The 26,893-nt window shown below is 38.4% G+C and overlaps 3 protein-coding genes across 3 annotated transcripts; 2 read left to right on the top strand and 1 right to left on the bottom strand.

The window, feature by feature from the left end:
• The first annotated feature begins 17,641 nt into the window (after positions 1-17,641).
• Positions 17,642-22,290, top strand: LOC108138564 (frizzled-4). Its single transcript, XM_017260844.2, has 3 exons — positions 17,642-19,419; positions 19,994-20,235; positions 20,300-22,290. The coding sequence occupies exons 1-3, from the start codon at positions 18,413-18,415 to the stop codon at positions 21,169-21,171; spliced, it is 2,121 nt and encodes a 706-aa protein (XP_017116333.1). The 5' UTR covers positions 17,642-18,412; the 3' UTR covers positions 21,172-22,290.
• Positions 22,215-23,920, bottom strand: LOC108138565. The gene is made up of 2 exons (XM_017260845.2): positions 23,379-23,920; positions 22,215-22,755 (listed from the first exon to the last, which is right to left on the bottom strand). Exons 1-2 carry the CDS (start codon positions 23,604-23,606, stop codon positions 22,459-22,461), a joined length of 525 nt encoding a protein of 174 aa, XP_017116334.1. The 5' UTR covers positions 23,607-23,920; the 3' UTR covers positions 22,215-22,458.
• A 459-nt stretch (positions 23,921-24,379) lies between these two features.
• Positions 24,380-26,680, top strand: LOC108147747 (FACT complex subunit SSRP1). Its single transcript, XM_017274478.2, has 3 exons — positions 24,380-24,497; positions 24,555-25,064; positions 25,690-26,680. Exons 1-3 carry the CDS (start codon positions 24,464-24,466, stop codon positions 26,391-26,393), a joined length of 1,248 nt encoding a protein of 415 aa, XP_017129967.1. The 5' UTR covers positions 24,380-24,463; the 3' UTR covers positions 26,394-26,680.
• Positions 26,681-26,893: the final 213 nt, after the last annotated feature.

Consider the following 26,893-nt stretch of genomic DNA (forward strand, 5'->3'; position numbering starts at 1 on the left):
TTGGAGGCACCATATTCATTTTCGCAGTGCATTTTCTTGGAGTGTAGTGAGTATCGTGCCCTGGCCATCGAACACGAGCTCTGTCCTCCAACTGTCCTACCATCAAGCACCCCAAGCCCCCTTCCCGGTGGTATATACACAAATATGGGTATATATATATGTACTTTTATATAGCTGCCTGCATGTGGGGACAACTTTTGAGTGCCAGACAGCGACCGGCAGAGCAACAATAAATGGAGGTCCTGGTTTCGGTGAGCGGAAGGGAATGGGAATGGGGATGGGGATGGGGATGGTGAGCAAATTGAGTGGGCGAGGAATTAAAATTTCAACATGACTGCCGCCATGATGCTTCGCTGGCCACACACACACCCCCGCACACACATCACACACACATCACACACACGCACACACAAATACAGGGAGAAAGGAGAAAGAAGAAAGGAGGGAGAAAGCAGCGCACACATGTGAGCCTGGATTTAGCTTATACTATATGTGTGCATTTGTGGGGGTGGACAGGACATTTCAGGGAGTGGGGGGTTGACAGTTGCTGGCGGGTGGGTTTTTGGCATTTGCTGTCACACACACACACACACACACACACACACCCGCATAATCCCCACGTATGTGTATGTGAGCTTGAATGGGTCTACTTTCACAGTAAGTATCCAGTGAAGCGTTAGGACTCGGCAGCCATGATGTCTTTTGTGGCCATCCGGCAGCGACATCCTCAACGGGGATGTTCCATGCGGGCGTGTGTGTGTGTGTGTGTGTGGTTTTGAGTGTGGGTGAGCGCCCCAGCCTCACCCACATTTACCGCCCACTTTTCGTGGCCCAGCTCCTTTGGGGAAGCTGCTACCAATCATGCTCCCCACGTCAATAGGTGGCTGAATCTGTAAGTGCACGGTGAAAAATAATTTCATAAAATCAAATTAACGAGAAAATTTAATGTTTTAATATATTCAAAGACTTAATGTTAATAATTTCGATTTAATATATTGAATTTTAATTTTCATTTTTAATTTATGTACACCTGTTTATTTAATTTAAAGATATATAAATATATCAAAATAAATATGATTGTTTCCTAAGCTGATATTTATAAAAAAGGATAAATGGATAACGAATGCAAATATTACTCCATTAAAAATAGTGTAAAAAATCGTTATGTATAAGTTTTATAATTGAATCTATAACGTGAAAGAATATTATATAATAAAATGAAATGATTTCGTCAATTGAAGAAAAAGAAACAGGCAACAATATCAAACTAAATTTATTTTAATTTAAATTGTTTCTCAAAAATAAAAAGAATCCTTCATCAAAGAACGGGTATTCAAATCAAAATAAAGTTATATAATTCAATTTTAGTATATGTGTTATAAATAATTTTTTTTTATGGCCAGTTTTCGAACTTATTTCTTTGAGTGCCAAAATGTGTTGGTCTCCCCTTCTTCGCCATTTTACGTACTCCCCCGTGGGTAAATGTGTATGTTCGTGTGCGTGTAAGCCTCGATATGCCAAAAATTTAACTTTAAATTGATTGCATTTCTTTGTAGCTACTGCTCCTGTTGCCCACATCTCCACATCCTGCAATCCTGACGACGACGATGATGATGATGCGTGGCCAAGTTCATTTTATTTATTACCGCCGGGCCTCAACTGAGCAAACATTTTCCGAATGCCTCCCCAAAGGTTATCATCCGCACTCATCCGCCACATCTTTACTTTGTATCCTTGTATCCTAATATGCCAGTATCCCTGATTCCTTGCATAAACCAAACTATTCGCACGCTTTGTGTTGGATCAAACACATTCCATGGGCCCTTCAAAATCATGCTTGCATAAATTCAAGAATTTCCTAACCCCTTGATGGAGAAACTATGGAAATATTTTCGGTAGAAAGTTATGCTCTCCTCAAGCTGAAAAATATAAATTGATTTACCTCAACATCGCACCTCAATACAAATTTTAAGATTAAAAGGCACTTAGTTTGTTAATCTTTTAAATAATGATAAGAGTTTCTTCAATAATAATAAATAATTTTGAATTCTTAATGCTTGACTTAACAAAATATTCGTCTTAGATTGTATAGAATTTTCTCACTACTTTTCATTATTGTTAATGGAAATATATTAATTTAAAATATGAAAAAAAGACAATAGGTAAGCACAGTATATTAAGTTTTACTTGCTGGTCCTGATAAGTAAATCCACATCTCTTAAAATTTTCCGGACAGCCAAATTAATTAATAATCCAAATTTTGATGAACTAACTTAAAATTATAACTTATAATATTGTTAGCAAATAAAAATAATGTCTAACAGCTTATTTTAATTGATTTTTAAGCCCAAATAATAGTGCTTACATTGTAAAATGTAATTCATTAAACTATTTAATAAAATGAAATATTTTCCTGAACACAACATATCATAAATCTGTTTTGTCGAGCGGGAAAGTTAATCTTAATCAAGTGATTAATGTAACAAACTAAACGTATATCTCCAAAAATATATAAATAAAATTTGAAAAAGTAAAAACACTAGCTTACAGCATAATTTAATTCAAATTTCCATTTTCCAAGCCATACACACATACCAAATGTAATCCTTAATTTACCTGATAAACAAAATTGAAATGCAGGGATACTTCTCCCCATCCACCTTACATATTTTCCATACCACATTATATCTGAAATCTGTTTTGCCAGACAGGCAAATCAATCATTAGCAGGCAGACTCAGGCTCAGACTCCCTCCGAAAAGGGTTGGCCAATCCACCGCAAATGAAGAGGATCTCGCTCGTTAGGATGCACCGTAAAGTGCAGCCTGTGACCCTCGACCCACGAGAACCGAACCCCTGAACCCCTGAACCTCCCTCCCTTTGGATGAACCACAACCGAATGATGAGACCCTCATCTCGCTGCGTGTGTTTGTTGTTTGCATATTAATGTTGGCTTTTGTATCTGTTTCTGTTCCACGGCAACCGGCAGCTCTCGAATTTTGATTGCGAATCTGCGGATTAAGGTATTTGCGCACGTATAATTAATTGGATGGCACGGCTACCGGTGCACGTGTCCCAGCCATAGACAGATACAGATACTATGTATATATTCTGCTCCGGCGACATGCAGATTCTATATTCGCATATATATGGGACATGGAATATGGAACTTTGCCGCATCGCAGCGGGATATGCAGCCGCAAATGCAAACGGAATTTGCATTGAGACCGAATCTTTATCGGATTACTCGGCGGTTCTTTAAATCACAAGTTGGTTAGGGTTTCCCAACAATAAGCCATCAGTTTTGGATGGGTTTCTAAAAAATTAAAGTCTGAAATGGATAAAAATATGCAAGCAATGGCCAGGGTGTATTTTCATATTTTTAATGACAATATTCCTAAAAAAAACAGTAACAGAGATATAAGAAATATAAGAACTTTTATAAAAACAATTTTAAAAGAGCCCTTTTGATTTAAATAAAATAAATAAATTTGTGTTGTGAATGCCATTTGTTTACAAATTTTATGGAAAGCTTAACAACGTGACATTCCTTATTTTGAGCAACATTTAATCAAAAAAACTGGCGATTTAATGAAAAAAACCAATCAATAAAACAAATCAATGAATCCGTTTTATTGGCCAGGACCTAAATTACAAATAAACAAGAGCTAAGATATTTTACAATATGCTAGAAAAATTATAATGTGTGTTATTACTATTTTAAGCATATAAAATATATTCCAAAAGTGTGTTACATTCGCGAGAACCAAACAATATTTTTTTACAACAATTCGTTCCGTTCGCGAATTTAAGAATGCAAATAGCGAGCAGCGACAGTGACATATTTGGAAAAACGGAAAGCAGTTGCAGATACAGATACAGATACAGATTTAGTTACATGTGCAGATAACAAAGTGTGCAGAGCCAATTTCGATACGCAATCAATAATTCTAATCAAGTGCGATTGGCAATAGAGGCGGCTGATGCATAAAAATCGCTTGCCAGCTTCCTTTGTTGCCGCTGACTTTTGTGTCTTTTATTTTTAGGTGCCCATAAATATCTATCACCTCTCTAGAGTTTCTATCTCCGGCGACATGACCGAAAAAACACGATAGCAGCTAGTTTGTCCATGGGGGTGCCCCCTTTCTACACTTGCACAAAAATATTAAAAAACTAATTTTTCAACTTTTATATTATATTTGTATATAAAGTAATCTTTTTCAATATGTAGTGAAATTAAAATATTACATTTTCAATTTTTTTTTCATTTATATCCCTAATTTTGGCAACTAACAGAATATATATCAACAAAATAAGAATTTTTTATTTTATATATTATATATTTATAGCCTATATATTTCGAAATTGAAAGCAAACATTTTTGATTTAATATTTTTGTTAAGGCTCTTAGAAAATTATGAAATTTCCTACAATTAAAAATATATGGTTATTTACAAAAAAAAAAAAATTATTAAACATACATTTTCATTATTTATGCAGTTTGTTATTTTTTACAGTTTTAATCATATGCATTGTTGAATTAAGAAATATGTATTTAAATAAAACGGTAATTTACTTCCTAAAATCTACAGTTTTACTATTTATACTTGAATACAAATCTCTAAGACTAGAATTGAATCAAGACTTAAAATGTATTCATATTATCGAAACGATTGTCACTTTTTTCCAGTGTACCGCTCTCTATCTCTCTGTGTCATACGGCAAAAGGGTAAGGACAACAACAACAACGGGCACATCAACTGCCATCGTTTCGGTATGTAAATCAACTTTCATTGTTCGACAGCCAGCCGCGACAGAATCACATTTGAATGCTTACAAAATAATAAATTATCAAACAAAAAAAAAAAATTCGCAGCATAAGGGCAGCGCGAAAAAAGCGAAATTGCAGTGGCGAAAAAAAGGATATTGTATTACCCCTAACCCTTGGGTGGTGCAGGACAACCCAGGCACCCCAGACGGGGAAAACAGAAAAAAAAAAAATCAACGAAAACGAAAACCTTAACCCATTCCCATACTTTTCCCGGCAGCAGGAGCAATCAGCATTTGCATGCTGAGCGGAAGGGAAAGGGGAGGAAAGGTGGCGGCGGGGTGGCTAATGGAAATTTGACACACAAATCTCATATAAAACAAAAAAATGCAAAATGCGCATTTGTATCTATTGTATGCCGTGTATCTCCGCATCTCCGCATCCGCATACGAATCCCTTTCTATCTGTCTGAATTACGGCGATCCGCCCGTTCGACGTTATGTGGAATTTTCGGGGCGAGAGAGCATAAATCGCAGTGTTGCCAAAATGGGATAACAACCTCGGATAAACATGACACCCAACTGTCAATAGATATTTCGCGGTTGTTTCCATTATGTTGCACACGGCTCTCTCGCATCTCGCATCTAGCATCCCGATTATCGATTCCCGAAAAAATTCAAATGTGAACGAATGGATGAGCATGCAGCTATTTGATTTATGTCAAAATTCAAACGAGCTCAACACTCCACCCCTTCTATTCTATATTCTATATTGTATTCTGTTTTTTTTTTTTTTTTTTTGTGTTTTTTTTTGCTTTGCTTTCGTTTCGATTGGATTCTTCGTCTTGCAGGCGAGATTCTTATCATTAATCAGGGGCCTCGTCAATAAATGTCAGCGTTGTGAAATTTCAATTTCACACCGAAGCAACCTCGACACATTGCCAACAATTGTCAATTGGCAATTGTCACTGTTATCGTTATCGCTTGCCTGCTATCGCCGGATTGACATCTTTATTAGGCCAAAGCAGAAATCGACAGACGTAACACTTTTTGGCCAAAGTGACTTGGGAAAGTTATTATTGTGGATTGTACTTTATCATTTTAGCAGTGTCCTTACAAAAAAGGGAATGAAATGAACTAGTTATCATAAAATTGTATTAATTGATATAATTATCGACTGTAAATTTATTGATCTTTGATAATAAGCCATATATACTAATTAATAAAATTATTAAATTTAAAAAGATAAAAAAGCCTAGCCAAGTAGAAATATTTGATTTTTTTGTCTTTTTCCCCAACTTATCGGCTTAGCAAGCTATTGATAATCGTTTAAATTTAATAATAATTGATTATGGAAAAGGCAGAAAACTGACGAGAAACCAGTTGAAAGCGGGCCACACCCTTTGGCCAATACCAAGGCACTTGTACATACACGCGGGCCACACATGAAGCTCACATTATTGAACATACACGAGACAAGGCGATGCCAACAATTGGCCACCCACCCACCGACCATCAGCCATCACCCACCACCCCCAAAGACCATCCACCTCCCTCTTGTAGCCCACTTCGTAGCCACAATTGCGAAACTGGCGAAACGGGCTGAGGCTTTGCAATTAGGAGGAGCCACGAAGTCCTCGTCGAGCCATCGTCCTCGTCATCGGTCGTCGTCTAAACAGAGAAAAGAGAACAGAAACCAGAAGATGGGGGCATATGCACTGGGAGAAAATGCGACTAGCCGACTATTAAATCAAAATACTTGTCAAAGACAGAAAACCAAACACTAAATACCATTTGTTCATCAGCTTGTAACAATTATTCGCAGAAAAATCGACTTTCACAAGCTTAGCTATCGTTTTGAACAAGGACTACTAGTCCCACAATTTCCATTTTTCATTAAAATTATCTCTTCATTTAATTTAATATGTAAACAATCAATATATTTCTTCTAATTAAGGACTTTTTCAAAAATACAAAATAATGGTTCATTCAATATAAAAATATCTATAAATTATGAACAAAACAATTTCAACAGTTTATAAACATAAATAAGGGAATTCATAAAACAAATATTGGTAAAAATGCTATTTTCCTTTGTTTTATTAGAATGCTTATATTTGAATATAGAATTTCTTAACAGTGTAAATGGGGAACGGAGAACAGAGTATAGAAAGGGGCAACTGAAAATCGGGGGATATTTGAAAACTGGGAACATGGCCATCGCCGGCGCTATATACTCGTACTTAGCCATAAACTTTGGTTGCTTGCAGTTAAATTACCACACATGCCACGCCCACCACACACACACACACACGCACACCACCCACCCACCCACAACCGCCCGCCAATATACGTATATATATAGATATACATATATCTATGTGTGTGGGCCGCCAATTAAAAGCGGCATTAGAGCAGCGGCAGCCTGAGCAAGAAAATGCCCAAGAAGATCTACCGAAAATTCAGCCAAAAATGGGTGGAAATTTTAGGGGGTTTGGGGGAAAATTTGAGAAAAAGGGGTAAGTACGTGTGTGGGGCATATGCGAAATCTTCTAACCATAAATTGCCGAACCGAAAACTTCAACAACACAAAAGTTCGCGAAAAGCCACGGGGGGTGTGGATATTCAGGATATGAATGGATGGAAGGAGCAATCCACATCCTGCACATCCTCAAGTTGCGACATGCGCTAATGAATCCCCCCCCTCGAATTTTGGAGGGCCCATGAACCAGGTGGTCTGCCTAAACTAGTATTTGAATTTATATCCCAAAACCCCACTGCTCAGCCATAACAATGCGTCCAATCGAAGGCGAGTTGAAAGCACGCCCCCAAAATCCAGGGCGTTTTTAAAAAAAGCTTGCCGATATACATATGAGCTGACATATAACTCTGCTGTTTCAGAAGGCAATGTATATTGTTACACCTTTTTGGAACGCAATTAAAAACGCTGAAGGGGAGCCCTTTGAAAAAAAGATTAATTTTAGCTATTTCCTGGTTTTTTTGATATTTAATTTAATAAGTTATATAAATTAGTTTTTCATTTTAAAGGTGAAAGGTACCCAAGAAATCTAAAAATTAATGTTGTCCAGTAATCCAAAGAAAACTAATGAAATAAAATAAGTTTAATGTTGGATATTATTATCAAATTATATATTTTAAAAGAAATATGTAGACAACTTTTTTACAATCATTATTATCTTTCTAATACTGAAAACTTGTAAGAGAACAGTTTGAATAGTTTATCTTTCAAATTATATAAGATGCCCATTTAACAAATATATATTTTAAAATTAACAGTAATTTTTAAAAAATGTTTTTGAAATGCAAATAAAACCTTAAAATATTGTGAGCGAAAAAAAAAGTTTACAATTTGAAGCCTAAAATGTAATTTCTGTCTCATTAATTAATAATTAATAATCATTAGGTATAAGCCTCAGGAGTTATTTGTAAGGTCCCAAGTAATTTTTGGCAGTAATGTTCCCCGAGGAATATTAAATGAAAATGGGTGTAATAAGGTGATATAAGGATTATATATGTAATGAGTGTGATTGACATGGCCACTGTCCGATTCGCGGAGGAGTAACAGAAGCGAGTGAATAAATAAATGGCAGGAGCAGGAGAAGGAGCAGGAGCAGGAGCAGGACCAACCCTAATCCAAATGCACACACACAAATATTAGCCCACATATGTACATATACATATATATATATATAGGGGACTCCAACCCCAAAAGCACGAAATTGAAAAGATAAACTTTTGCAGCCCAAAAACAACTGACAGAACCAAAAAACCGGGGGCTCACCTGCCACCCCATCCCCCATATATATATTCTCATTTATATATATATAAATATATATGCCCAGCCATGTGTGTGTTTGTGTGTGTGTGTGTGGGTATTGGCAATCGGTTCGAGTTGCGCGTGTGTTCCACTTGGTTTTGCAATGCCACTGATAACAATTCCCACCCACGCACACACAGCTCCAGTCACGTATGTACACCACATGATAAATGACAATGGTGGGGGGCTTCCACAGGGGGGTGGTTATAGAAGGACCAAGGATATGTCGGCCCCAACTACGAGTTAGCTAAATCAACAGCGAAGCGAAAGCAGCCCCAGCCAGCAGAGCCAAAACATTAATAAAACTTTGGCTGCCAGCGTCCAAGTTGTTCTACTGCTATACCACACCTTCCCCAAAACCCTTAACTACCCATCACACTGCGAAAAAAAATGTGCTCCCCAAAATATGTTTGTATCTTACCCTTATTCTAACGCACCAAAAGCTCACAAAATTATTTTTTTCTTTACGTTTTCCTTTAGAAAATAAAATTATTTTAGTATTCACAGAAAAAAATATATAAAATTATAATTATATAATATTTATAATATATTTTTCTCAATTAAAAGTATTCATTCATTTTAATTGGGAAAAATACCAATTTTATTTAATCGAGAAAAAGAACGTTAAGCCATTTGCAACATAAATGTGTTCATATAATATTAATATACATTTTAAATTTCATAATATTCATTTAGAATAATTTGTATTTTTCAGACAACATAACTTTAACTCAAGACTATATTCAAATGGAACGTTTATGAATCATTAATTATTTTAAATAAAAAAATTTAATATAATTTAAAATTTAAATATTAAAACTTATTGTATTGAAAATTTGATTGTTCACTGTTCCTGTAAAAATCAAGTTATAATATCGTTAAAAAAAACAATCTTCAGGATGGAAAGGTAGATATAATTTAAGGCAGATCAGTGTAGTTGACTTTTTTGCTTAGTGTATCGCAGACACTAAACTGATACTCAATTATCCACACCCACACACACATCTGCAAGCAGAGTGGGAAAGCAAGATGGAAAGAACGAGTGCACGGCATATATACTCTCATATGTATTGTCGCATCTCCTCGTCTCCATGTTTGTGTGTGTTAGTGTGTGTGTGTGTGAGGGTGAGTGTGGGTGTGAGTGTGAGTGTGTATCCTGGCAGCCATTGCCATTGCCATCGGTTGTCCTTAGGCTTCGTTGCCCGCTCAGTGGCCAAAACCGCCGTGCTAAACAATCTGAGCCCCGTTCGACGCTGATTTTTGAGAGTTGCCCCACTTAAGAGTTCACACACACAAACACACACACACACACGCACACATGCAAATCCTTCGAATCCTTGGAGGTGTGTACCTGTGTGTGTTTTCTGTTAGTTTGAAGGGTGCCTGCGCATGTTCGCCGCCTTTGGAGACACGTGACCAATGGAGTTATCCTGGCCCAGGACACTCACAGTAGCCAAGTTTATTGCGGTCTTAAGGAAATTGATTAAATGCGAGATTGCATAGGTTAAAAAAGGGTTGCTGAAGGGTGACAAACAGAAAATAGCAGAGTACCTAAGAGGAAAATTTCAAGGGCTACCAAATGCTAAAAGGTAAAATCGGTACATAAAATCATACAAATGACTGTAATTAATGTTAACACAACTTAATTAAAACTTTGAAGTAAAACATTTAAAAATTAATTGGTTCTCCTGATTTGGCCACCTGAAAAAGAGAGCCGCTCAAATGAGGCAAGATCTGGTAAAAACACAATTTAAATTATATTTAAAAATTTAAAATCGATTTCAATATTTTTAAATACTAAATGCCAACATTTTAAAAAAGAGGCGTTCCTCATTAAATGAAAAACAAATTTAACTTTAAAAAATAAAATCAAATATATGGAAAAAACAAAAAACATTATTTTAATCCAACGTTGCTTGGGGTCAAATTCGGCTGTTTGAAGACTGATTAAAGTACAAAATTAAAATAAATATCAAAAAATTAAATTAAATATTGTTCTTTTATCGATTAAAAAAAAATTAATATACAACCACGGCCAAACGTTCCCACAGGATAGATTCGGTAGCGCCCTAACCGATGGGCGTGGCAACTTCAAATTTAGTCCAAATTAACATCAGAAAAAAAGGCTATAAATTAAATTAGCAAAATAAAATATACAAAATATATTTATAAATATATATTTGTTATACATGAAAAATATTAGGAGAAACTAACGTTGTTCAATTTCACATTTAAAAAGGTGTTTGAATATTTTCTGAATATGTTATTTGTAATTCTTTTATTAGCAAGTCAAGTCGTTATCAAGTCGTTTATGGTTGAAGCAAATTATTATTTTTCCCTTTGATATTCGATTTCTCCAGAATATATTTCTGACAATAGCTAGTGTACCAAGTCCTATCCCATAAATTCTTGGCAAGCTCCAAGAAATCCGGAATATCCTTCCGTAATCCCCGCTCGGTTCTTAACCCCTCGCTCGTTATCAATTATGCAGCGCGGACACACACTCACTTGAAGGTTGTCTGATTTGGCAAAGGACCATGGCACTAGGTGTCCAGGGGTCTCAGGGGTTCGAGGTTCGGGGTTCCGGGTTCGGGGTCCTTTGGTCTGGGGGTTATGCCGGGGTTATGCCGCTCGCGGCGTGAGCGAAAACATCTGCCCCGGTTTCTGGAATCGGCCTGTGCTTCTGCTTCTGCTTTTGCTTCTGTTTCGGTTTCGGTTGCCTGCCCTCTAAAAAATGCGTTTTATAGAGTGGGAAAATCGGTTCGCTCCTCGCTGGCTATATGCAAATGAGATGGGCGCGCTTATATTTATGAAAAGTAAAATATGATGCGTACAATCAGTTGTGCTCTGTATATATGTATATAAAAAAATATACATACGTATCTAGCCACCGTAATTGCGGCCAAAAATTGTATGTAGAGCATCGGCTCGAGCTTAAGGAGCTGCAGGATATGGCTGCCAGGATATGGCAAGGAGGCACATGAGCCGCTTTCGGATCAACTCGCAACTCGAGAAACGTTATTCCACGCAAACTGCAAACAATAACAATCATGCATAAAATATAAAATATAAAATATACAAAAAACGAAAAACGAAGAACGAAAACCAAGAGCCCAAAGCCAAAGAAAGGACTTTTGGAGGGGTGTTTGGGAGAAGATTGGGGGCTTTGGGCGAACAGATTGCCATCGCGCATACGCTGCGTTGCCTGGAAATTGAAAAGTGTTCGCTGATAGACAGAGGCACGCACCTGCTCACAAACATACAGAAAGATAGCTAGCTGTATATCTTGTGCAGCGATGAGTGCGTGACACGGTTATAAAAAATAATCATTGCTCTATAGTCATAATTTTGAATTTTTAAAGATCTTTCGGAAGAATGCTCTTGTTTTACGTGGCCTGAAATTCTGTAAAGTGTTATAGTTTAAGTGCACAGATATCTAACAGATTTAATTTATTTTTTAAGAAAAGTAACACCATTAAAATATACATATGTTAATAACAGCTCAAAGATATTTTAAAATTATGGTTCAATAATACTAGTAATATTATTTTTTTAATAATTTAATTTGTGATCCTTACTACGTATTCTTATGAATAAACTTGCTTGGATTTTTAATAAATTGTTCTAATAAATTGAAAAATATACAGGCAAAATATATAAAATACAGGACTATTCCTGAGATGAGCCATTTGAATTTTTTTTTATAAACCCAAGCCTTTGGCCCCTTTTTAAACCAGTCACGAACCCATAGCTCACATCCTTTCCATCCCTAATCGTCAGTGTACTCACCGTGAATATATACATATACATATATTTATATATTTATATTTATATTTTGCATACGCATACCTTGGCGCACAAACAAACACTATTATCTGAGGCCATTATGCCCAGATTGATGTGCCATCGAAGGAGTCCCAGATTGGATCCCCAAAAATGGGGTTGTATATCCTCGAAGGGGAGAGTGGGCGGAAAATATGAAGAGCACTGCATGCTTGGCTGACCCGATAAAAAGTCCTTTCTCCACAATTTTCATATTGAATTGTGAACTCCACCTGGAACAACAACAGCAAGTAACAAGCCAGTAATAAATGCAAATCAAAATCAAGAAACAATCCTCCAGAGGAGCTCAGCCTTTAAAGGCAATGCAAATCCCGTTTGGCAAATTAATTAACCAAAGATTTGACCTGTGTCTCACGACTTCTGCAACTCCAGTTCAACCAACCCCTTTCGATGAAAAGTTCTGGGCGTGACAAAAACCCTGTCCAGTAACCTGATTCGACCCGAATTCGACCCCCTCGAACAGACCTATATACCTACATATATAAATCAAGCTGGAAATTGCGCAGCGCGAGCGACGACCCTCTTCAAAATATTTAATACCGCAAGTGACCCCTGTCCACCGTTTCATCAAAGTCCAATCCTCGGACATCACCGGGTACAAATACGCATGCGAATCACAGTGAATGATAGAAAAACAGGGGCTGCGGGATAGGGATAGGGGTTTAAACACCTCCGAAAATATTTCTTCTCATATTCAACAATTTTAACGAAAGTATAAATATAAGTTTTTAATCTTATTGATAAAACTTATTTCAGGACATTAAATAATCGCAGTAAAATCGTATATATTTAATAAAGGAAATTAGAAAATGAAAATAGTTTTTCATGTTTTATTGATTTCAACAAATTTTACGATCATAACTCAATAAATTCTTAACGGGTTAATTTTTCAAATTTTATTTAAGCAAATTATTTTTGGATATTCTCCGCATCAAGTTAAACTTTAGACAACGTTTCAGATATATTTATAAAATATTTTAAAATTAGCATTAAAATTTAACTTTAATAATATGTTATTTTATATTAGGCTTTTGGTGATTACATTTTATGCCAGAATCAAATGGTCGGAAAATTTAAAAATAGCAAATCACTTAATTATAATACAATGTTAAACTCCAACACTATGTAATATTAAAATAATTTGCTATTCTGGATATTAAAGCCTAGGAAGTAAATAATAAATATTAAAAAGATGGTAATTTGTTGTTCGATAAGTTAATCCTTCCTATTCACAAACTCCCCTAAAGGAGAAAATAATAAAATTTTCAAAAGACAGATTATAATACTAAATCCGTTCTAGTTACAAGCCCCCCTAAACCTTATTTTTTCTCCCCACGCCCTTGGAAGGAAATAAGCCGGAAAATCGGGTTGACAACTTTCCCAGATGTCCGCAAACGAATTTACATACTGTTTTTCGCATGTCTGTTTGCCCAGTGACCAGTGGCCATCCGAAGACCTTTTGATTTTGGGCGGGGTGCAAAGGTTACGCGTGCGCTCCGTTCGTGCCCATCCTCATCCTTATCCACATCCTCGTTCTCATCCACATCCCCATTCGCAGGACATTTATACATCCATATTGAAACCACAGGATCGGAGTGGTGCAAACCACTCGCCGTGGCTCAAAGCTGTCGCCGCGCCCAAATATCCCAACAATTTGAGCATGATTTATGATCTTATGCCCAGTGGTCAGTTGGAAATGATTAATCGATGCCAACAACTATCGAATACGAGGGTTAGGCTATATAAACACGTACGGAATTGTAGGGTAATTATAGGCCATAATAGCAATAAAATAAGATGAGATTTAGACACTCAAACTGAAATTGAATTTTGAAAGAATTAAATAGAAATCCAATTCTAAGAAAGAAGAAAAGGAAACTACAACAAGAATTTAATTTATTTAATTATGAAATTAAAACAATTAGGTCCATATAACAATTTTTTTTCCACACCACTTTATTTATGAATCTACAAAAAGGCCAAATAAGTCCAAAATGCAATGTTAAAGCGATTTAGCCTTAATATTAAAAGTTGTTTTAAATTCAATAAATTTGTATATGTTCCCGCACTTAAGTTTCTAGTTTAAACACCTTAATTCTTAGGCAAATGTGTGAAATAATTAAAAAGAAACAAAAATGCAATCTTAAAGTCCTATATTGAAGGTGTTTTCCACACCTTGAAAATCCAAGGAAAAGCGTGAAAAAAGGGAAACAAGTGCAAGGCAAAAGTGTAAGCACATATGTATACATATCTGTTAGCTGTAAGAGCTCTAGATATATGTACATATATGTCGACCTGGTAGCAACGACCTCTACACATAAACACACACGGATTTGTTTGTTCGTATTCTTTACAAGGAAATCTATATGAGCGCCTGCATATATTAAATGTAGATTTCTTCCATTGTTAAATTGTTAGATTGTAATTCATATATTTTCCAATTGTTGTGACCGGTTTTTCAGGGCAATTTTATTAACGAGTTGATTGAAATTTCCATTTCCATTCGTATACCCATAGCCCCAGTTTAACCAGTTTTATTATAATCCTTTTGATACACTTCTGGGCAAACATTTCGCATGGCATGCAACAGTTAGAAGACTTTATGTAAAAATCCAGCTTTTATATATCCTTGGCAGGTGCAAAATGCAGCGGCAAGTGCAAATGAGGCAAATTTCAAAGTCAAGTTTACACGCAGCAAATGCTTTTGTGCATCAACGCGCTCCTAGTTTTCCCCCGACTTTTCCGACCGCTCTCCTCCCCGTTTTACCCGGCTTTTCCACTGACTTTTTCTCTGGCTGAGGTCCTGGGCCAGGGTTTTTGCTCACCTTGCCTCCATTTCCCCCTTGAATTTCCCTTCTTGCTGGCGCCAGTTGCGACTGCATAAGGAATGCCACACTTTGTCGACACCATAAGTCACTTTTTTAGAGAAATTACAGTTCTCATTGAAATCATCAATAGCTTTACTTCTCTATAAAATGTAAACACCCCAAAAACGAGATAAATATAAAGGCTTTCAATTAATTCATTTTAATCATCAAACACTTTAATTTAGACTTATTTTTCAATAAAATACTTTAAGCATGATAATATATGAGTCCTCAAGACAAACTTTTTTTCTAAAACTTAAGAATAAATTTATTCTTCCCAATTGACAACTTTTTGTTTTTACTTTGTTTACTAGAAAAAAAAACGTAAAATCTATGGTGAAAATAATAAAATTGCATTTCAGCGACATTATACAATTTCTGTCTCATTTTCGGTTTTTAGAATCGAAAAGTTATTTTGTAAGACAATCCCTTCACTGTGGCCTTATTTTATATTTTATTGCTCTTTATGTTTCAAAGAAAAATTAGAAAAGTAAGAACTTATATATTATTTATTTTTTGTATGTGTTCTTTTTTCTCGTTTCTACAATATTGCTATTATCCTGGGCATCACTGTGCTGGATGCGGCTTACTTTTTTTGACAGCGACTTCTCTGGGGCCTTTTTTTACACCTACCGCTGCAGGCGGGTGAATCTAAATATATATAAAGATATAGGCATGTGGGGTAAGTGGGGTAAGTGGTGGGTAAAAAAGAAAATGAACTTTATTTAAGGATGCAAGGGAATGAAAAGAAGCGTGAAATAAAAATGCAAGAATTGTTCTAAATCTGCAATGGAAAAGTGAAAGTGTACCGTGTACCGCCTTTAAATATGAAGAAATAAAGGATGGGACTGCGGAAAGGTAAGAGGGAATACTTAAGGGAATCGGATTATGAGTATTTTGTTTCGAGTAGTGGAATATGGTACTTGAATGGCATCCCATATCCTTTGAGCGTCCTTTTGGCTCTGCTTTCTAGCGAACTAGCTAGTAAATTGATGTAAAGTTGAAAACTTTCATTTGGCTTTTGTAATTAGTTGGCAGTTGCGAAAAGAGCCAGCGAGGATATGTGTGTTGTATATCCTTTCCACATATGTATATGTGTTTTAACGTCTGCGCGTGTGCGTTAGGCAACATCAAAATCGCACACTCACACACATGAGTCCTGCGGGTCCTGCAAAATACATAAACGTCCAGCAACTGTCTCTCTCTAACCACCTCGGTCCCTCGCTTTCGCACACATGTGCGTGTTTGTCACGTTCCATACATAAAAGTAGCATGTTACGGGTTTTGTCGGGGGGTTGAATTATATGGGCGTGGCCTGTGTTGCGAATATGTGTGCGAAAGAGAGGGTTAATCGAGGTTAGAGAGAGATGGCAAAACGGACCAAAGGACCAACATAAACCTAGAAATAGCAATTGAAATTCCTCTGACAATTGTTTTTAATTTAACTCTAAAACATAAACCTGTCACAAAATAAAGATATTGCGACTTATCTAATATAAGTTTAAATCTGAATTTCTTGTTAAAATTTAAAATTTATATAGCATGACTTTTCAAGGTATTTTATTTGTTTTGTTTTTATTTAACTCAAAATATCTGCCATTGAACGGCACTAAAGAAGAATAAACTTTATTAGTCTTGGTTTTCCAAAAAATTATAAAAATTAAAAATAAGATTATTACCAGTTAAAAAAAATACGAGCATTTAAAAAGAGCGCCAACTGAAAAAGTCAAGCTTTAGTTTTTATATATTTATTTTGCTAGGGTACAAGCTTTTAAAAGCTTCAGTTTATGGCTAAAACCTTAAGAAAACACATTTTTCCATAGGTAAACATTTGCATCGAAGGTAACCTATTCTTTTTAATTGCTTTTTAAACTTTTTTTTATCAAAAGTCGCCTATTTTAATTTAAGATTTAAAAAATCTCAGCGTACGTTACCATAAAAAATAAGCATACTTTAATATAATTTATTAGCAGTTTTTGTATATTTCTTTCTTTGACCGATTTTTTAAAATAGTTTTTAATTTCAATTCGAAACACGAGGACTTTGTTATATATTTTTTTAAATAATTTTGACAAGCAAAAAGCTTTTTTTTTTGAAAAGTGCGCCCCTTAAAAGCTTTGCTGTAGTGCACAAAAAATTCCGTCAGAGAGCGCTTTTTAGTTTAAATCGATAATCACTTATCGAAATCATTATACGACAAGCCAATCGAAATCAGCGCTGTTATCGATCGATTAATTGGTATTTTCTAAATAACAATAGTTTGGTCTCACTTTTCGCGTAAACAAACAACGAAAAAAATTGTTCCAATAAAATAATGAATATTGAAGTATATTAGATGTTTTTTTTTAAAACAACGTGCAATTTGGCAACGTATATTTAAAAATAATGTTTCTGAAAGGAATTTAATGAAAATTGTGAAATGTTATATGGTTTACTAGAGCATTCTCGAGTTAATCCCTGAAGAAAACCCGTTTATCGACTGAGAACAGTGGGGGGGTGGAGCGGTGGAGCAAGGGGCGCTGAAGGAGAAGAATGAGAAAGAGGTGGGGAGAGAGGAGAAACGATAACGAGAACGACGCCGAAAAAAGGTAGTTAACGAGTTGACAAGCCAAAAGCAACAATAACAAGCTGGAAAGAAGAGGAGCTGAAAGTAATTGGAAAGAGCGAGAGGGAGAGGGCAAACGGGAAGGAAAGAACCTGGAACAGGTTACCCCTTCCAGCGTTCCACTGAAGAACTCAGAATCTGCATAAGGTTCGAATTCTTTGGGAAGAAAAGAGGGAAACCAAGCGAAGAATTCCCCAAGTTCGGATTTTTTGGTATGACAAGAAGGTATACCAACTTAAAAAAGTCCCAAATTCGGATTCTTCTGGGAAAAAAAGAAACTGAAATTGAAGATAACCCCAAGATTGAACCCAAAGTTTGAATTCTTCAGAACTAAAAGAAGAAACCAAAAGATTGAATTCTTGAGAACGAAAATCGTAACTTCATGCCAGGCATCCTTAAGTTCTGATTCTTGAGGAGAAAAACAAGGAAACCGAAAGTTCAAATTCTTCGGGGAAAAAAAGAAGGAAACCAATCGAAGAGACCCGAAGAAAAGATGCCTCCCTACATCACATACACCCTGGTGATGATCCTCCTGTATCCCCGAATTAGTAGGACCACATCCAGTGGTAGTCCCAGTGCCAGTGCCAGTTCCAGTTCCCCGCCAGAAATCACCGCTTTCCGGCAGTGCGAAACCATTCGCATTGAAATGTGCCGAAAGATCGGCTATAATGAGACCTCCATGCCGAATCTCGTGGGTCATGAGATGCAAACGGATGTGGAGTACACCCTGCAGACTTTCGCCCCCCTGATAGAGTACGATTGCAGTTCGCAGTTGAAATTGTTCCTCTGCGCCGCCTATGTGCCCATGTGTACGCCCAAAGCACCCGTACACGCCATAGGTCCCTGCCGCAGTCTCTGTGAATCGGTGCGTATACGTTGCCATCCGGTTCTGCAGGGATTCGGCTTCCCTTGGCCACCGGCTTTGGATTGCGAGCGATTTCCGCGGGAGAATAATCACGAAACCATGTGCATGGAGGGTCCTGGCGAAATGCATCAGCCGCAAGAGGATCAGGATCTCTATGGACTGCCGGGACAGGGTATGCCAGGTGGATTGGGTGGGAAACTGCCACTGGATTGCTCGGGGCTGGCCAAATCCCATTTGTATGTGCGGCTGCCGAGATCGGGACGATGTGCCCCACTCTGTGAGGCGGACATACTGTTTACTCCAGCCGAGAAGCACCTGGCTGAGATCTGGGTCTCCACTTGGGCCTATGCCGCCCTGGGATTGGCCCTGGTGGCCACCGTTTGTCTGTTGGCCAGCGATGGCAGTCGTTTGGCCAGTGCCAAGTGGTCCAGATTGTTGTCACCGCTGATCTGGTGCCACAACATGGTCACCTTGGGTTGGGCAGTGCGCTTCGTGGTGGGAAGAACCGGCACCGCCTGTGGAACGGATCCCCAGGCCCCCAATGAATCCCTACTCACAGTGGATGGACTCTCCAATGCCTCCTGCGCCAGTGTCTTTCTCATGCGATACTACTTTGGGATGGCCGCCTGCGCCTGGTAAGAGTTCTAGGCTATGTAATGATATACAGATACTGAATACCCTGAATATACCCTTTCAAAATGGGTTCTTTGCTGTTTATAAACAATGCAGCTGATGCCTTTGCAAAACTTATATTTAATTCAGCTAAATATTCAAATGGTTTTGATATTCACACATACTTATACTATTTGTATACCTCGACTGATTAATTAAAAAAAAATATTTTAAACGTTTAAGTCAAATTCATTAAATTCCACAATTTGTAAAAGATAGAGCCAAATGTACAAATGTACTATGATAAAACAGTGCCAAAACTGTTTTAAGGGAAGAGATATAGTTATTTAATAGATTTTGATGTGAAACCCTATTAAAATTAGATATATCCTATAACTATTTACATCCCATGAATTCAAATAATTTAATCAAATAAGTAAATATTTTTTTAACTGCAAGGTAGATAGATAGATAGACTTATTTGCTTTCCTTTCCTGTTTAAATATATATATGTACATATGTAGCCACAAACACTAGATTTGTATTTCCTCGTTTTTGGCAATAAATAGCTTATTAAAATGTTCTTTATTTTTTCAGGTGGGCTGTGCTTTGTTTGGGCTGGCACCGCGACATTCGTCGGCACAGTCCAGACTCCAAAGGCCATGTGGCCATTCCCTCGAACTTTGCGGGCAGTCCAGCGAAGAGAAGCAATGCCAAGGCCAATGCCCAGCAGGATCTGACGCAGAACAACTTTGTGTGCTTCGTGGCCTGGGGATTGCCCGCCTTCCAAACGGCCGCTGTGCTCGTGGCCCGTTTTGTGGATGCCGACGAGTTGCTGGGTGAGATTGGCCAAATTGATCCTTTAAATAATCCCATGATAATGCTTATACCAATCCATTTTAGGCGCCTGTTTTGTGGGCAACCAATCGGACAAGGCTCTGCAGATATTGGTGGCCACGCCAGTCTTTTGCTACTGGATCTTTGGCTCTATGAACCTGATATCCGGCTATCTGGTGCACTGTCGCACCAAGGAGATCTTGAGGAACAGCAATGCCCTGAGTTTGCAGCAGCAACTGCAGCAGCTGAGTGCCCACAGTAGTTCCGGAATAGGCATATTCCTTTTTATCTATGGACTGGCATGTGCTCTGCTCCTGCTGGCGGTCATTTACGAGTTTGCCAACATCGATGTTTGGCTGGGATCGGGTGAAACTAATACGCCATTGTGGCCCTTTTTGGTACGCGCCTTTATGGAGTTAATGCTGGGCATATGCTGTTTCGCCTGGGTCCTCGGGCCCAGCATTTCCACTCTCTACAAGAGACAAGTGGGCAATGGGAAGATGGTGAAGCAGCCGTCTGCAACAGGAGGATCTGTCCATCTGGATGGCCACAGCAGCTCGCGAGGATCGCATGCCGCTTGTAACAGCACCGTGGTCTCCTACCATTCGGTGCGGCCATCAATGGCCAGTGCTCCCCTACCGCCGAGTCCCTACAAATTGAAAACATCACCGGGTGCCGGATCCATATCGCTGAATCAAATGTCCAACTATTCGCTGGGCAGGAGCACGCATCACCATCATCAACAGCAGCAGCAGCAGCAGCGCCACTCGTCGCATCATCATCACCAGCAGCAGCAGCAGCACCATCACCACCATCATCACTCCTCATCCTCGCATCGCCTGTATTATCCACCGGGTAGCTATGCCTCCCAAAAGTACAGCCAGCATGGCAGCTACTATCCCCATTTGCAGCACTATGGCGATGAGACACTGCTCTAGGCGGGATTAATCACAATACCAGGGGAGGAGTAGGAGTCCCCTGCTACCAGTCAATGTTCCTGCGGCAGCTGATGTGCCAAAGTCAGTCTTGTACTATAACATAAAGTGACGGGTGGGTTTTGCTAGCTATAAAACGGACTTAGGTTTATGGTGTCTTAACTGCATGCCACACAAAATTCCAATTTAAGTTGCTCTGCCCCGTAGAACACAATGAAATACTATCTATGTACTGTGTATATAACCCAGGAAATGTCCTCGTATTTAGTTTAGGCCTTTAACGAAAGGTCATAGATGACCTATCTAGCCAACCCCCCCACAACGTATTGTAATTGCCCTAGATGGGCCACATCCTATTTTCGTGTGTACTTAATGTTGCTCCTAATTAGTTGCCCCTTGCGTTGCCTTTTTTGCCGTTTTGGTGTAACCAAATCCAATAATCACTCTTGCCTTTTAGACATTTAGACTAATGTCGCCTGTGCGTACATATATAGCATTTTTTTTTATACTATTTCTTTTTTGTTTTTGAGAGAAACACGCAGCAACCAAATACTGTGATACGCATGTTCATGTCTTCGAAACCAGGGGCCAACAACCTGGTTCCCATTTTGCTGTCTTCTTCACCTGATCCCGAAACAAGTGTACTTAACAAATGAAAAACAAACGCAATTGCAATCCTAGCCGTAATGCCTAATTGTATTCAGTGTGCCATTAGCTTTAGGGACTAAACTGAGCAAGTCAAAAAAACAAAAGCGCCTTGAGAAATCCGTTTTTTCGAAAAATATTTATGGGATTGAAATTGTATAATATTCCTTGATTTTTTTAATCTTATTATTTTAAAGGAAATCGCTATTTTAAGGGGTTTTCTGTCGTATTTAAATACTTTTAATACGCAAGTCAAAATAAAAACTTATTTGAACAATTTCAAAACCATACATTTTTTTAAAAACGGAAACAAGAACAAGGATTCATTTTTAGCTGTCCAACTAAAACTTTTTACAACTATGGACCATACGAATCGTATAGATCCTAACTAACAGTATATGTATTTTTTATGTGTATTTTTTATTATTATATGTAGCGAATTATTATTTGCTAGCGAATAAAGTGTCGAAAAGTTAAGATCTGTTTTGATTTCAATTGATTTGATTTGATTTGATTTGATTCGTTTCTTGTGTTTGGTTTACCAAGTAAAATAGAGTCTCCAAGTGTCGCCGTTACTCCATGAGCATTTTTCCGTCTTCGGGGCAAGAAAACTCACCCCACCCGTCGGGTTGGGTGTATTTTAGCCTATTGTCGAGTGGGTGGCAAGGTCGCCTCACTGCGTGTTGGTCCGCACAAAACGATGGTCTCATTCCGGTTATTATTGTTGTTATTATTGGCCGAGGCCTGCGGTTGCCAATTGTCAAGGTCCTCGTCGCCGTTCTCCTTGGTCCTATGGTAGTTCTCCATTTCGCTGGCATACTTACTGCTGGTGATTCCCAGCAGGTGTGCCAGCCCACCGCCCACGTAGTCGATTCCGGCCAGGAATCGGTTGCCCATCCGACTGGCCTTGTACCGGAGGCGTGGTCCCAACGCCATTTCGCTCTGAAAAAGAGGTTAAGTGAGTCACGATGATGGTCAGTGGGTGGGTGCTATATGTAAGCAGCGTCTTATCTTTAATTCCCAGTGCCCTACTTGTTTACTTAGAATGCTCAAAGTCATATTTATTCATTGATATGCATTTTAATCATATTTATTAATATTATGCTGGTATCCGGCAAAGTACGCTATTGTCAATATAAAACCTAAAATGTATTGAATATATATTTAACATTATCATGCTGTATATTCAAAATGAAAATAGTATAAAGCCTTTAACATTTATACCAAGATATTATTTCATAAGAATATTATAGGTATTACTTTTTTTTCCTATTTAATTCGAGTGTTTATAGTTCACAAAGGTTTACTTTTAAGTTAAGATATGAATTATATATCCAAACACTTTTTTAAATAATTATTATTAACTATAAATACATACATACAAATTGCTCATTTTCTAGGGATAAAAAAAATGCCTACGCAAATTCATGAGCTTTGTAAGGAATACTTCACCTTAAAAAACAATCCTTAGCTTGTACGAACCATATTTTAACTCAGATAGTTTTCAGACTACTCCCTTTCCACAGCATTTAGGGGTTTCTAACGCCAATTACCGGATAACGTACCTCGTTCAAATGGACGTCGTAGCACTTGTCAGCTAATTCCCCATCCGCTTCGTCCTCGCTGGAAGATAACTCCTCCATAACTCCATCACTGAAGTACAGGATGCGTTTGTTGGACTGTAGTTCAAGGGCGGTCACATTGTCCGTTTCGGATGCACTTGCTCCAGAACCAGATCCTCTTGCTTCTCCTCCTCCTCTGCTTTTGGTTATTCCAATGCTGTCCCCCGACATGGTGTGTCTATATTTTCAGCCGATTAAGTACCGCTTCGATTGATTGACGCTGACCGAATGTTTTGCGGTTTGAATTTCGTTTGAATCGCAGCCGCCGTTTTGGTCATGAAAAAACGGGTGCGGGTCGCCAAATACGAATACGGTGGGCTTTTGGAGGCCGAAATGTCCTTGGGTTGGGGGCCACCGGCGACTCACAAGCGGTGAGAATCGCGTGCCATTTGGCGATTCGTTCGGCCAGGTGCAAATCAAATCAATAAACCAAAAGCAAAAGCCGCTTCCACTCACAACAACAACAGCAAACACTAAACAAAACAAAGGTGCGGCAGTGTGACCAAATACTGACTAGGGGTTAAATACCTAAGAATGGTAAGTGCAAGTTCTTAAACGATAGTATCGGTAGTAAATATTATATAAACATCTATAGCCCAAATTACGTTACTATGCAATGGTATCGTTACTTATATTTTTGTTTTATTAAAAACAAAAGATAAATTCTTAAATTAATTTAATTAGTTTTCCTCATATTATATTATTTATATTTCATTTTTTAAAGCAAGTTGTTAACTGATAACCGCTTACGGATAAAATTGATTGCTTAGAATATTAGAATAACCAATTTTTCTAAAACTAACTCTACTTGTTGAGTAAGTTGTTTCTGAGAACTAACAAATTAATTTAAAATAAATAACAATAATCATATATATAGACTTTTTCCTACAACTATCGCCTGCGCATGCGATATATCGACGGTAATTGCTCTGGTCACACCGAACAGCTGTTTACGGCTTTCCCATTTGCGTCGTTTACAACAAATTACAAATCTTCCAACTCGCGGGAATCCGAGATTGCGCCCAATTATGGAGTCGCCCACCTCGCACCTGGTGGCCAAAGGTGAGTCCGAAAAAGTGCTACTCCCAAGCAGGATCGAGGTCACCAATGTGTGCTTAGATTTCCAGGTGACTGGCGTTTCGCGCAGTGGACGCGTACGCAAAAAGTCGTCGAAACTGTTAGATTTTGAATCGCCAGAGGAGATTGAGAAGCGAACAAGGCGCCAAAGTGGCGGAAGGCAACCGTCCAAGTATTCGGGGCGTGGCAGGCCATCGAATGCTCTGCGAGATCTGGAACTCGACCAGGAGATGCTCTTCGATGAGCCCAATATGTCGGAAGGCGAGGAATTCCATCCGGAAACGCCAACAGCCGTGCCCATTCTGAACTCGGACGATGAACTGGACAACCTGGTGCAGGATCTCGTCGATGGCGTCCAAGCGGAGGCCACCAGCCAGGAGTCGCCCGTCCGCCAGAGTCTCTACATGCGCGAGAAAGCCAACAAGAGGAAGGTCTTCAAGGACGGCAAGGTGGTCAACGCGAAGGTGCAGCGCAAGGACAAGGGCAAGCAGCGGTACACCGCCTACAGCCTGTGGGCCAGGGAGGCGCGGAAAAAAGACCTTCCGGATATGGGTAGGTTTGGGATATAGACTCACCAGACATGGTGCTATTTTCATGGGTTTCACCCATGGCACTCACCCTAAAAAACATTATAAATGACAATTTTCGTTAATAATTTCCAATTATTCAGCGAATTCTTTAAGTCCTCTTAGTCGTTTACTTGCTTATTCATTTTTTTTTTTAATTTTTTTTAAACTAAAATACTACAAAGCGAATTGTTCAGTAAGTTAATGTAACTTCGAGTTGTTCAGCTTCTCATCATCGTCTATTTGATTTTATACAAACGTTCCTATAAGAAAAACATTATGATAAACAATCCACAAATGTTTTACCAAGTTAGTTTTTAATTATTTATGCACATCTGGTGTATAAGCTTCCCAAAAAAATGCATACAATATTATTATACAGTTTCAATTTTTAAAGGTGCAGATTAAAAACTTCCTAAAACATGAATTATCAATAACCTTCACTTCTAAAACATCCTGGCCAAGCTAGTATTTAGAATAAATTTCCAATTGGTTTGTTTTACCTTCTAAGCAACTTTTGAATGACATTCAAACTGAGAAAATATTCTTTTACAAATATCTATATGCTAGATGAGATCTATTTGTTATTAACAATTTGAAATCTATTTCAGACTACACCAGTGCCACCAGACGTCTCAGCGAACTGTGGGCGAATGTGTCCAATCGGGACAAGAACGCCTGGCGGCGCAAGGCGAAGATCCAAGCGTCCAGGGCGAGATCGCGCGACAGATCCGGAGCAAATGGCACGCCCCAGACGACGAGCAATGGCAGCACAGCATTGGCTTCGGATCCCCCGCAGCACGAGACGATCTTTCAGAATCGGGCGACAACGAGTCGCACTCGCAAATTGGCCGCCGATCGGCAGCAATCCTCTCTAGAAGCGGCGGCTGCGGCAGCGGCGGCGACCAGCTCATCCACCCCAAGACGCAGCATTAACACGCGAAGTGGCAGGTCACAGGCATCCACGAGTGCGGCGAGACAACAATCGCCGGCGGAGACGGATGTGGGCAGCCGGACAGGGACTCACCAGAAGCAAGAGGAGCCCCACAAAACCAGCATCGAGGTGATCGATGCGGCGGCACACCTGAAACTCTTGGGCGAAAGTCTCACGGTGATTGGCGAGCGTCTTAAGAAACACAATGGACATGTGGCTCTATCGGGAAGCTTGTCCGTGCTGCTCGACAGTTTGCTCTGCGCCATGGGGCCATTGCTCTGTATGACCACGCAGATACCGGGATTGGAGAACAAAGTTCAGCTTAGCAAAAACCTAGCCGACACCCTAGATAATATCGCCTACGTAATGCCGGGATTGTAAAGAGGTTTTCGGTACATCACTTTAACACTATATATAAATATGTGTATAACTTTACCAGGCAGCTGAGCTTCCAAAGTGGGGCTAGAAACGCCATCGGAACCAAGTGCTCCCTGATTTCACGGTATGCACCTATTTCGAGCGCATTATCTATATGTAAATTAAGCACTAGCCGCTAGCCATCAAGCTGAAAACAATTTATTTATAAATTATCCTTAGTCTTAAGCCACAGCATCTCGATTTTAAATAAGTAAAACTATCTATGCCGGATCTGAAGGTCTCCCTCTTAATAAGTTGTTTTCTTCTGTTGGCTTGTCATATGAAAAACTAAAAAATTGAATGAGAAAAACAATATCTAACGTATTTTTTTTCTCTAAATATATGTACATATGAAAAGTTTATTGCTGATTGGTGGGTTCATTTCTTATTGATTCTTCACCGAAAATCGAACATACCTATTTACTAGGGTTGTTTTCGGACTATTAATAACTACCCCAATGAAA

The sequence above is a fragment of the Drosophila elegans genome, unplaced genomic scaffold (assembly GCF_018152505.1).
Source record: "Drosophila elegans isolate 14027-0461.03 unplaced genomic scaffold, ASM1815250v1 contig_149, whole genome shotgun sequence".
Classification (NCBI taxonomy): domain Eukaryota; kingdom Metazoa; phylum Arthropoda; class Insecta; order Diptera; family Drosophilidae; genus Drosophila; species Drosophila elegans.